At 31.6% G+C, this 13,333-nt stretch overlaps 2 protein-coding genes across 2 annotated transcripts; both read right to left on the bottom strand.

Moving 5' to 3' along the window:
• Positions 1-432: 432 nt before the first annotated feature.
• Positions 433-1,193, bottom strand: LOC133292930 (uncharacterized; the record flags this gene model as incomplete). The annotated part of the gene is made up of 2 exons (XM_061491418.1): positions 663-1,193; positions 433-567 (listed from the first exon to the last, which is right to left on the bottom strand). Coding segments are annotated over exons 1-2 (666 nt in total), but the record flags the coding sequence as incomplete, so codon positions are not given.
• A 5,064-nt stretch (positions 1,194-6,257) lies between these two features.
• Positions 6,258-12,697, bottom strand: LOC133292932 (aquaporin NIP2-1-like). Its single transcript, XM_061491420.1, has 5 exons — positions 12,551-12,697; positions 11,837-12,061; positions 7,569-7,763; positions 7,412-7,473; positions 6,258-6,859 (listed from the first exon to the last, which is right to left on the bottom strand). The coding sequence occupies exons 1-5, from the start codon at positions 12,686-12,688 to the stop codon at positions 6,604-6,606; spliced, it is 876 nt and encodes a 291-aa protein (XP_061347404.1). The 5' UTR covers positions 12,689-12,697; the 3' UTR covers positions 6,258-6,603.
• Between the last annotated feature and the right edge of the window lie 636 nt (positions 12,698-13,333).

The raw sequence follows: 13,333 nt of genomic DNA, 5'->3' as shown, positions 1-13,333 counted from the left end.
ACATGTCATGTGCGGTCCCGTTCCTAGGCAGTCAAGCATTAGATGACTCAACATGAGTGATGAAATCAAGTCCTCCAATGTTATCTCGACGTCTGATATAAACTTCTTCACCGTCCAGTGGGTCGGCTGCAATTTCTTCCGTATGTGGTTATGAAGCAAGCAACATGCGCTAATAATCCTGCATTGAGTTTTAACGGGATAAAAGGACTTCGATCGGACAATAGCCCAACACCCTAAGCATCCCGAAGCAACGTTCAATGACATTCCTTGCAGAGGAATGTTTCATATTAAAAAATTCTTGGGCTGTGCTTGGTTGGGCACCGTGCCTCCATTCACTAAGATGATATCGTTGTCCTCTATATGGCGTAAGGAAACCTTCCCCATTCATGTAACCAGCATCACCTAGGTAATAGTATCCTAAAATAAACTGACCATAAACTGACCATCTTGAGAACAAACCCCTAAAACATTAGTTGCTATGTCACCCTTTCTAGTCCGGTATCTGGCCTTGTCCGCCAGTAAGGGGTTAATCTTTATGTGTGTCCCATCAAGTGCTTCCAAACAATTCTATAATTCAATTTAGAATATTAGTAACACAGACACACGATTGGTGACTCCAAATGTATAGCATGAATTAGGGATCACGTGGACTAGTAACTTACCTTGAACCACTTCCACTTATCATCGGTCGAGTTTTCCAGGATTGGCTCAGGTTGTTTTAGTAGAACATTATGACAACGTAACACTGCAAGCAAAACATTAGAGAACTGTCTACTAATGGTTTCTCCGGATCTCATGAATTGTCTTTTAATTATCCTATTCTTGACATCGTGGGCCAATATGTGAAGAAATATTGCAACCATCTCCTCTACACCCATATGCCTCGTCGGTTGAAGTTTACCAACGGTTTTAAGCAACCCACACAAGTTATGAAAACACCTCCTGTCCATCCTTGTATTCTCTATACACGCCGTGTCACTTATGTGAACAATCCTAAGGAAGTTTACTTCCCTTACTCTAGCCCTCCCACGATGGTCCAATGACACTCTCCTGCGTCTATTTCTCCGGTTTTCACCAATGCGTAACAAAACAGCACATATACTGACAAACATGTTAGTCAGTTGATGCAAAGACTCCAAATGAGTAATGAGTATGAGTATGACACTAAACTCCATTCCATTGTCGATGGCCATTATCTAACACGTGAAGGACAAAAAGATCCAGTTAAGTAATTACCAAAAAAATTAAACATCATGGCTTTTAAAAACGAATTTATCATATATTACTTTCCTTTCAATATTGCAAATGCATGATCACGTTGAGGATAAAATCCACACCACATCCCTTTTCCTCTCAGCGAAAACAACTACTATATACTTCTGTTCTTTTGTAATAATTAGTTAATCACCATGCTTGCAAACTAGTTACTAGATGAGGAAAATTGTGTCCACATATATAAGACAAGATGCTTAATATTGATGTTTTGTTATTATATTTAGATATTGGGTTTTATTTTGTCTTGACGTGACTGCATCTTAAAAGGAAAGAGGAAAATGATTGTCAATTAGATATCCAAATATTCATCTGAACACTAAAAGTTCAATTGTAGATTATGAGCAGCCTTTTGTTAATCCCCTAGTTTTCTGTTCATGGTAATGGGTTGTTTATTTTGCAATACTCTTCTTCATTGCAAAAGTAGGAAAAGAAGTAAACTTGTAATGAGATGATTAAACTTTATATTATGGTAACAAGAAACTGCAAAACGAGATATATAGAAAAAGACAAAGTTATCATGTTTTTTTTAATTAACAACTGAAGCTTTCCTGTATAGGCTGTAAGCAGAATGCTACTTTCCTAGTGAAGTTAAATAACAAGTAGCAATTTCCAACCTTTTCCCATACAGTATAGTACCTCAAGTGTCATTTTCTCACATATACTTGACACAAAACAAACAGCCATTCACTTCACATACCTTGTCATTTATTATTTATCTCTCTCTATCTTTCTTTCTCTTTGTCTTTGTCGTCTCCTCTCAACCTCAAATATCTCCTCTGCAACAACTCCATCAAAATTGATTGAATGCTTCAAACCCCCCATCACACCCTTTCAGAATCTCTAATTAATTACCCTTATCTCTTGCAATCACTGAGCCAACCCTCCATCTCAATATATATATTTTGTTTTGTAAACCCAGGCTTGAAATTTTTTGTACTATATATATATATATATATATATTGCACAACAGAAAAGAATACTTAGGAGAAGGAAAAATTACATAACTGAAGGACAAACAGGATCACATACACATACTTATTTGGTTTGTGGGAATGCTTGTGATAGGCAAGGATGGAACTATTCCCAACACAACCAGACTTATCCTTGCAAATCAGCCCTCCAAACAGCAAACCCACATCAAGTTGGAGGAGAAGTACTACAACATAAGAAGACATGGACTTGGGGTTTTGGAAGAGAGCTTTGGACTCTAGAAACTCCTTATCATCATCATCATCAAAGTCCAAAAAGGATACTTGATTTGATCATGACCTCTCCCTCTCTAATCCAAAGGCTTCAGGTGTCAAAAAACTCCAACCTCATTCATCACTTCCAAAACGGTAAGGCCAATCCCTTCCAAACATTTCAGCAAAATCATTACTTCCACAACCAGCCAATTTTCCACCACCACCACCAACAACAACCACAAATCCAAAGCCTAAGCCAAGAACTTGGTTTTCTCAGACCCATCCGAGGAATCCCAGTATACCTAAACCCTCCTCCTATGCCATTCTCTCAACAACAACATCAACATCAACATCATCACAACATGATAATTTTTTTATATTATTAACATAACATTCAAGACCTACTTCCCATAAACCCAAACTTAATAAATCATTTTAAAAAAGGTTGAATGTCACGAGGGTCCATAAAATAAGCTTATGAATATATTTTATAACAATGGATCAATTATAGGAGATGACAAAATGAAAATTTTAACTTCTACGTAAAAGTTCAAAAAATAAGATATACATGCAGCTAACACCACTTACTTGATCTGAGAATGAACTTCAAGTGATGGGGAAGTAGGATACAGCTAACACCACCGTGTACCGAAAGAGAGAGGACAACTCCAAAAATATGACTGAGCGAGCTTCAAGTGACGTGGTTGTGCTGAGTTACTCTTTTGCAAAATGGCAGAGCAGATACAAACGTAAATTAGATGGGGGGAAATCTCACAAAAAGCTCCATCATTGGTCAATGAGTCTCATTTTTAATTGGTTTTTATAAACCCACAAATTTGAGAATACGAATTCTCCTTCAATTTTATACAAAAACACACATATCATATAATAACAGAAAGATCTCCATGTGTAGAACAAAATTCTCAATTGAAATGGAAAGAGATTTCAAAAAATCATATATTTAATATTTCAAATAAAAGGCACCCAAGTAATCTAGATGAGAATATGCCTTGTGGGGAAGATAGTTGTCCACTTTAGACTAACCCCTTTCGATCTATTGCCTCTTGGGTTAAAGATACAGGGAAAGCTTTTCAATTAAAAATCTGTAAAATGGTTTAGGCCAGAAATTAATGTTTACCCGTGAAGAACTATTACAAAAACAAACATGTTTTACTCCTATAAGGTGTGGTTTGTCATAACCTTCTTTCCGTTCTTCCTTTTATATTTTTATTTTTATAACTTTCAACAGAAAGAGGATGAACAGAACTCTAGACAGTAATCTAGCTGAGTGGAAGATAAGCTATTTTTCATTTTTAAAAACGATTACGAATCATCAACAAATCATGTTCTATATTTGTCAAAAACAAGCTGGGTGAGATCGAAGGTAATGGAAAGCAAACCTTCTGAAGCTACTTGCGGGAAGGTCAGATCGACAACCACCATGCACCACCTTGCTTTCTTCCGGTCGCTACTTGCGGGAAGGTGCTCTAAGCTGATAACCTACAGAAGATTGGCATCGTATCATCTCTGTTGCATTTTGAAAGGGTATATTGGTTATACAAAAATAGCACAAACAGTGGTTTACCGTGGTTTTACAAAAACCCACATAGCAAAAAGCTTTTCAAACAGTACCGAAACATGTCTTTTTCCATTTAAATTCATAAACCTATGCATATTGGATAACCAGCTTTCTGTGAGAATCTATTCAACCAAACACTTCTATCCTAGAATCCTTCTCTCACTTACCTAGGAAAATTTCAGAAAGACTTCAGCCAAACACCACCTTAGGATGAAATCAATTGATCGTTACTTAAAAGGTTTATTTTTAGGAAAAAATGTGTATCATTTTAAAAAAATATAAAGTTATGTCATTTCAAGAGAGAAAAAGAGATAGATAAAGGAGAAGAGAGAGTTGACAAAAAAATAAAGGTATGAGTTTAACCTCTTTGTGAGAGTAAAACGATATAAATTATGTCATTTAAAAGGATAAACATTTTTTCCTTATTTTTATCAACAAATGTTTATTTAAGAAAACTTCGTCAATTTGTATGGTTTGAATAAATCTAATGGTTGCAACTTGCAAACAAAGTGGGAGAAAAATGAAAATTATAAATATACTTGGAAATTATTAAATTGAGGTGTGATAGTAATATACGTTAGCCACTTTACTGGTTCATCTACCTTCTCCTATTTACTTATTTATTTGCACCCCTGATATACCAGTATATAATTCACTATGTGTTTTTGCATCTGTAGGATGGGGATTGGTATTTTAGTCATCTAAATTTTTATATTAGCGTTTAATTTTGTTTGGATCTAATGCTTCAAATTACTTCATTTGATAAAAAAAATTAAATAGTAAAGGCTATATTTAATAAAAAAAATCATAAGACTTTAATTCAGTTTAAATAAAGGGTAAGATTCCCACACACAAAAAAAATAAAAGGGTAAGAATACAATTTTATTACTAATTATATTATAATTAAATGTAAATAACAAAAAAACACTGTTTAATATCTTTAAGAAAATAAAATCAGAATAATTCTCTTAACGAAGTTGCTACACGCTTTTATTTTTAAGTTATATAATATTATATGGTGAATGATATTGTAACAACCAAGTTATGTTACTGTCATGATATTACCAATCAATCTCACCGTTAGATCGATTACGTTGATCCAACGGTTATATTTATTTCCATCTTTGTATGATTATGATTCTCCATATTTAAAGTTAAAGTATTAAATATGAGAAATCTTAACTATACAAAGGTGAAAATAAATATAAATATTAAATTTGAAAAATCTTGACCATACAAAGATGAAAATAAATATAACCATTGGATCAACATAATTGATCTAACGGTGAGATTGATTAGTAGTAACTTGGTAGTAACATAACTTGATTATTACAATATTCTTTCTCATATTCTATTAGGACTTGCAACTTCTCATGTTGCACGGGAAGTTGGAACTTTTCTATTGAAAGAGAAAGGAGTGGATCCTATCTTCAAAAAAAAAAAAAAAAATAGAAAAGTGACTTCTCATGACAACAGTTATTAACTTTTTAGGATTACGTTACTGGAAAAAAGTTTCCGATGTTACTTTAGGTAACTTTATCTAATGTTCATCGAAACGACGTCGTTTTGGGATTGAAAAATTAAAAAATTAGAGTGATAAAGACTATTATAACCCTGAAATAAATTAAAATTACAAAAATACCATAATTTCCGTCCCAAATCGACGTCGTTTTGATAAACATTAGATAAAGTTATCTAAAGTAACATAAGAAAAAACAAACCCTTAAGTTATATATGTGCTCTTATATCAGTTATTAACTTTTTTGTATAACTTGAATTTAACAAAATCTAAAAGTTAAGTATGTAATATTACGTTTATAGTCATGTACACCAAATTTAAGTAAATTGGAAATTATAATTATACGATTTCATTTTTAAATTATATAATATTATTAGGGAAACATTAATTGATATGATATTTATAAAAAAGGGAAGAAATCCACTTATTTTAGGATTGAGTTATGTACACGTATATCATTTAATAACTTGAATCTTTGAATCAGCGTTTTGAAATATTGTAAATCAGCGGCTTTAACATCAACCGCCTCCATCAAACCGCCTTTGTATACCAAATTTCGAGTAGTGAGTTAACTTATGTATCAAAAATAAATAAAAATAAATAAATAAAACTAACAGTAAATTATGTTATATTATTTTTATAAATCATGTACACCAAATTTAAAATACATTGAACATTTATGATTTTATATCTTGTCAACGTTTACTTATATGAAATTTAGTAAACTTCACGCAATAAATGAAAAACTTTCCAGTAACAATTACATTGATAAATTCATACGAAAATTTATGTATGAAATAAGTAGATCTGCACAACCACCCTTTTGGCGTGTCACGAGTAGCTGTCGTGCAAAAGCCTCCTTAACACACTTCATGCCATTTAAGATGTACACATTGTTGTATATTATATACGTTTGATGTAACTGATTTTTCATTGAAGGATAAACATAATGGCTAATCCTGAAAGATGATACATGATATACAGAACTTGATATCCTCTAGGACATGTCATTCCAAAGGGTGTGGGCGTAGTCCAAAATACTATTTTCACACCGAGCTGAGGTGGTTGTTGTTGCTACCTAGCTCAGTTTTATTCATCTTCTGGCGTAGTTTGAATGGAAAGGAAGATAGTGAAATTACAGAATCTGGCTTATCTTTCTCCTGAATCACAGTGTGAGACCATGCCCCTAAAAGTGCCCCTGTAATTGGTCCAACAATATAGACCCAAAGTCCCTTGTAGGATGCACTGGCAATTGCAGGACCTAATGTCCTTGCTGGATTCATTGATCCCCCTGATATTGGTCTGTATAAACGGACAGGACAACTTTTTCATTATCAAATTTGTTTCTATTAATAATTCTCAAAACATAACCCTCTGTCATGTATGTCTCTAGCTTTCAACTCAATCTTCATTGATATTATGTAAAATGTTTCATACGTGTGATAAATATAAGAAATGTGTTATTGTATGTAATAACTGTATATTATCTAATAATTACCCAAAGGACTAAATAATTATTGGTGATAAATATAATTTTTAATGTTATAAATAATGGGATAGGATCCGTTTAATGAGATATGATCCGTTTACAATTTTTTTTTGCAAATTACACTAAGTACGACCGGTCGTACACTGCATGATTAAAGTATATGACCGGTCGTACTTAGTATAGTTTGTAAGAGTTTGTAAACAAAAATGTTTGTAAATATAAGTTGCCCCATATATAATTATATAAATAGCTTAGGATTTGCCTATAATAGATTTTGAGACTCCCTTTCCTAACATTTTTGTGTGTGGTCATGTAGCTTCATCAATGAAAAAAAAAAAAAAAAGGAATTTTGTTGATGTTCTTACCCGGCGACAATGCTTGCTATGCTAACAGAAGAACCTACTGCTACTCCTGCCAACTCTCCTATCTGCCAAATGACAACATTTTAAGGTAATGAGTGTAATTATGTACTGTTTTGGGGAAAGAAAACACAAATTTTTAGCATTGTTGGTATAATTTTACAGCTTTTGTGTCAGTGGACACGGCGGTGGCGAGGAACACCATGGTGAAGGTGGAAACCATTTCCATGATAAGTGCTTGAATGTCTGATCCAGAAGGCGTCGTTTCCCCAAGCTGCTTTGCTGGATCTAGCAGTGCTCGCAGCGTATATGAAGCAGAAATAGCTCCTGTGAGTTGAGCTGCAATGTAAAATGGGACCTGCAACATAATTGTGGGCTAATTACGATCCTCAGTATAATGGGTGTAAAACTACATCATACTTGCCCTATTCTTTCGAATCATGGTATAAGTTGTTCTGGCCTCCATTTTGATACTTCTTAAAATATATATAAACATGGAGTGAGGGGTGTTAATGTCCGAGCTTGACTTTGGTCTTAAAAAGTTAAATATGTGTTTAAGTGTGTCAGTCTGGTTTAACATGTTATTTGTTATGAATATAATTATCGACATGTTGCTTGACTTATTTACAAAAATTAAAAGTCTGGATTACTCTTTTAGCCTGTTAAAACAAATAAGACAATAAAAAATTATCCAAACAGAATATATGATCAACAACACTAATAATTCTACAAAGATTCATAAATTTAATGTATATCCAAATAACAAAATATAGAACAAAATCATTCAAAAAGTCTATTTAACCAATAAAATCTGATGAAATGGGTTGAGGAGAGAGATAACTATTATGAGTAGTATAACAAATATAAAACAAAAATAAAAGTTAGTATACTAGATCAGTCTGAGAGACTCTAATGTTATGCTCTTGAATTAAAACCTGAAGCTTTTTTATTAAACGAATTTTTATACAAATCTAAGTTTGATTACAACAACTAATTTTAGATATGTAAGTCAAGCCTTCACGAGTCGAGGCAAAAATTCTTGATTCGTTTAGCACCTTTACGTGGAGTCCTGTGTGACTCCAAGTAGATCAATCCGGTGGAAAATTTTAATAGTTATAAAAAAAATTAATTTTTATTGTAAGATTATAAATTAAGTTGGGTTTATTAGGACTTTAAACATCGGTTCATATCTAAAAAAAAAAATTATTATTTTCCTTCTAACACGGGACTACATACTATTGTAACCCAAAAAAAATAATATAAATGACAATAATGCAAAACATAAGGGAGAGTAGCTGTCGTATTAATTTATGCGGATCCACATGCTGTGGCGTTAGACGGGTGTTATATTTATTTATTATATGGTGGTACATGTTCCACTCATTGCTTGTTGCTTTAACTTTCCCATGATCATAAAATTTGTGGCAATAGTTTGTTCTCTTTTGAGTCAGAATATTGTTGCAACACCGGTCCAAAAAAATCTACGTACTATTGTAACCAAAAAAATATAAAATGACGTTAATAATGCAAATATAATGGAGAGTAGCTGTCTTTAATATGGGAGTATGCGGATCCACATGTTGGGGTTAGATTAGATGGGTATTATAATCATTACATGGTACGTACATGTTTTCGCTTTCCCATGATCATAACATTTGTGGCAATAGTTTTTTCTCTTTTGGTCAGGATATTGTTGCAATTTATTGTAATGTCATTTTTACATTTATTCACAATTTAATGACAATAATATGTTTGATTTTAAAATGAAAACTTTAATAAAAATAGTGGTTAGTACATATATTGTATATATGATAGAATGAAATGGAACATAACAGAATAAGTTGTGTAGTACGTTCAGGATACTCTAAAAATAAAGGGTTTTTTTTTTTCAAAGAGTTATTGCAGATAAATTATCTGCAATAAGTTTAATACAATGTCATTTTGAGACAAAAATTATCGTGTTTTTGTGATTTTAATTTATTCAGAGTTATTATAGTCTTTATAATTATAATTTTTTAATTTAATTCCAAAATAACATCGTTTTGAAAATAAATACGGATAATTTATCTGCAGTAAATGCAGAAATATTTTTGTGAAAAATAAAACATGACATGTGATTAGAACATAATATATTTTGGATCCACTTAAGAAGAATCCCTTTAAATATTCCGTAAGAAAATGACATGGATAAAGGAAGAGATGGGGTGAAATTTATTATGAAGAAATCAGTAAAACTATATATGCTTAATAAAATGTGAAATAGATTGGTGAACTATTTGTTTTAAGACAGAGGAGAATAAAATTAGTAACGTTGTAAAAGGATAGATTTTTATTATTATTTTCTTAGTTTTTCTTTCTTATTGATTTTTTTTTCTTCAATCTGTATTTATTTTTATTTTATTTTTTATTTGAATTCATTCGCTGTCGAATCAATTAACTTGAAATAAAGATGGTATTGCTATAAAATGGATACAATTAAATAAAATAGCACAGAACATATATAACATTATATTTCTTATCTAACCTAAAATACAAGTATAGTAACTTTGTACAATTTTTATGAAAATTACACTCATATTTATGGATGAATTTAGCAGGCATTATTTTCGTGCCACCAAGGGAATGTGGATCAAATCCTCATCACATGCAGAGATAATGGTAGAGGATTTGTAGGCCACTTCTTTAATGAATTGTTCAGATAGTTTCTGGATGCAAATGCATTATTGTGGGTCCTTGGGGAGACATGAACTTGACTTGTACATGTATTTTCCTTGGCTGAACCATTTTGACGTGGACTTGAACCAATACAAATTAACTCTTGCTTGTTTCAAGTTTTGTTTTTTTTATATGAGAAATGTTACTTTCTTTTAGGAAAAAAAATATTTTTTATTTTAAAGGACATGTTTTTGTATGATTTGAAGTTAAACAATCGTATTCTAATGATTTTTCACCTTATTTTTCCTTCATAAAACTCTTTTTTTTTTTTTTTCTCTTTCCTCCTAATTAATTTTGAAAAGAAGAGAGAATATAAAAAACTATCAAATATACATTAAAACACAATCGTTTCACTTAAAATGACATAATGTTACATATTTTAAAATGGCAAAAACTTTTTTTTTTTTAAATATGTTTATAGAGTTATAAACAAATTCATTTGAATCAGTTAAAAACTGTTTTCGTGGGGTGACTCAATAACTTATATAAGAGCTTAATTAAGATGACTTTCTCAATAATTTATTTGTGCAGTACTCGCGTTTTCTTATATATCAAGCCAAAGACAATTAATACTGTTATATTACACCACCTAAGAATTGGTTGATTCATCATTTTATCTCTCTCTTAAAATTAATTTATAATTTTAATCATTTTCCAAACTATATATTAATATGCACATCTTCTTAAATTATATATCAATTTGTCCCTATTCAGCCGAATATTTAACCAACATTATATGATTTATTTGTCTGTTTATTTGAGTAAGTGTTGGTCAAACATTGATTAAATAGGGATAAATTGATATATAATTTAAGAAAAATGACACACTTAGATATAGCTTAAGAAGGGGGCAAAATTGTAAAAAAAATTAAAACAAGGACAAAATGATCAATCAGCCCGAGAAACCTTACACTATGTATGGGTTATTGTTGTCTTTAATTTCAATCATTACAATCGAATAAAGTGTTAATGATATATTAGTTTATGATTAATCTCAAGATTGGTGTCGTGGAGATTTTTTTTAAAAAAAAGAGGTGTAGTGAGGGGCGTTCATTCACTTGGGTCAATATAACTTTTTAATATGATACACTGTATTTAAGGATCTCGTGAAATATTAACCTGAAATTAAATATAATGGTTAAAGTTGGAGACAATAATAACACATTATACATGTTAAATGGAATAGCATAAGATTATTTTCTTATTTTGTGTATGTGAATTTAAGTATTTAACCATCTCCCTCGTGATGCTAAAAAGAGAAAAATTCCGTCACGAAGTTAGAGGTTATATAAAGAATTATTTCAACTCAAAAATTGTTAACGCAAAGGTCCATCAATAATAAATAATGCATCACCAAGTCATTTAACTTTGATGTAAGGTAAAAAATCATTTTAACTTAATATAAAAAACTATTTTAACTCAAAAATTTAAAGGTTAAGTGAAAGGGAAAGTTTATATTTTCAAACTTTTTGTTTACAAATTACACTATATTCTTTGAAAAGAACACTAGGTTACACTGTGTTCTCCCGAAAAAACATAGTGTAATTTGTAAAAATTTATAAAAAAAATCGTAAACGAACTTTTCCCTTGAGCGAAAACCCCTCAATAATTTTTTATATTAAATTTCACTAATCGATTCAACAAGAAGTCGTGTGAAAGTGCACAAGAAAATTATGCAAAATATTGTAAAAACATTCACTAAACAAACAGACTAACCTGTATCCAAGGAAAATGCCTCACGGTGGCAAAAGCTATGGAGACAGCAGGATTCATGTGTGCCCCAGAGATGTGTCCAATCGCATAAATCATCACCGTTACAATGAATCCTCCTGCAAGTGAAGCTGCAAGTTTTGAGACTCTGTTTTCATCAATAGCATTAAGAGCAGCAGAGCCACTTGACACAAACACCAATAGATAGGTGCCTATAGTCTCAGCAAATACCTGTTATATTGTAACAACAGGAACAATGATTGATTATACAGATGCTTTATATATATATATATATATATAAGAATCAAAATAAACTCATGCAGCCTACACATATATTTGTTTCAAAGCACAAAACTGCTTCAAAGAAAATGCGTTTTGTCCAGCAGAGAAAACAGACGCAGAATGCATATATCCCTTCATTTTTCTCTGAAAACTAAACCATACCATGATTAGTGGCGAAGCCAGCCTCCAAGGTCAGCTAGGACTAAAAAAAATTTAACTTGTGCTAAATATTAAAATATGAATGGTTAATTAACCATGTTAAAAATATAGCTAATTTTCAAATTTTAGCTAGGATCAAGGTCCTAGCTAAAGAACACTTAATGTTGCTCTGCCACGGGTCATGATAAAGAGAAATTAATATAATATATGCTGCCTTGTGAGTTGACGAGCATATATATATATATGAAATGCGGAGATTAGAGAGGTTCTCTTAATTACCTTTCTGGGAAAGCCAGGAGGGTAATTCTGTGCAAGTTTGGCTAAAGAAAGATAAGGGGATTGGTTATGGGTTCTGGGATTTTGCTGCTCATTTGTATCATTGATGAAGCTGAAAATCTTTTGGTTTGTTCCCTCCATCGTTGTTTATGGAGCTATGAAGAAATGTTATCTCTATGTTAACTGCAAGTGGAGGGACTATTTATAATTATATGAGTATGTATTCCCTTATTAAAAAAAATAAAATAAAAAATCCTGAGATTTTGGTGACAATAATCATAGAATAGCAAGTAAAAAAAAGGAAAAGTTTACTATATTATTTTTTTTATCCATATTTAATAAAAATATATATATATGGAATCTTGGAGCAGTGAAGATATATTCTTTTTATAATATATCATACGGTAAGTGCGTGCGTCAAATTCCAAAAGTGAAATCAGCTGACGTTTTGACTAGTCATTTGCGTGCCTTCAAATACAGGTTGGGGCAAAGTGGCATGTTTTTTGGTCCCCACTTCTACATTATAATTTAACGATTGAAAACAGCAAAGCAACAGCTTATTTTATAAAATTTATATAGTTAAGGGTTTAGTTACTGTTTGAGGTGGGACTTCTCTCTTTTTCTTTTTCTTTTTCTTTTTATACACAAAGAAAAAAAAGACAAAATAGCTACACATTACAATTTTGGGCCAAGAAATGCCCCTAAAATCACTGAAGAATCTATCAGTGCACCCTTCAGGAATTTTGCCAGCAATAACTATTTCCCAACTATGCAGTTAAGCAGATG

This window comes from Gastrolobium bilobum, unplaced genomic scaffold (genome assembly GCF_033153095.1).
Source record: "Gastrolobium bilobum isolate Gb01-03AN ecotype WA unplaced genomic scaffold, APGP_CSIRO_Gbil_v1 utg8203, whole genome shotgun sequence".
Taxonomy (NCBI): Eukaryota; Viridiplantae; Streptophyta; class Magnoliopsida; order Fabales; family Fabaceae; genus Gastrolobium; species Gastrolobium bilobum.
The sequence above is the reverse complement of the archived record's forward strand: the minus strand, read 5'-3'. Positions and strand labels throughout refer to the sequence as shown.

Coding starts and splice junctions, on each gene's coding strand:
- LOC133292932 (XM_061491420.1), bottom strand. CDS start 12,688: ATGGAGGGAACAAACCAAAAGATTTTCAGCTTCATCAATGATACAAAT. Junction 7,474..7,568: donor TGTCCACTGACACAAAAGCT/GTAAAATTATAC, acceptor GTCATTTGGCAG/ATAGGAGAGTTGGCAGGAGT. Junction 6,860..7,411: donor ATAGCAAGCATTGTCGCCGG/GTAAGAACATCA, acceptor CCGTTTATACAG/ACCAATATCAGGGGGATCAA.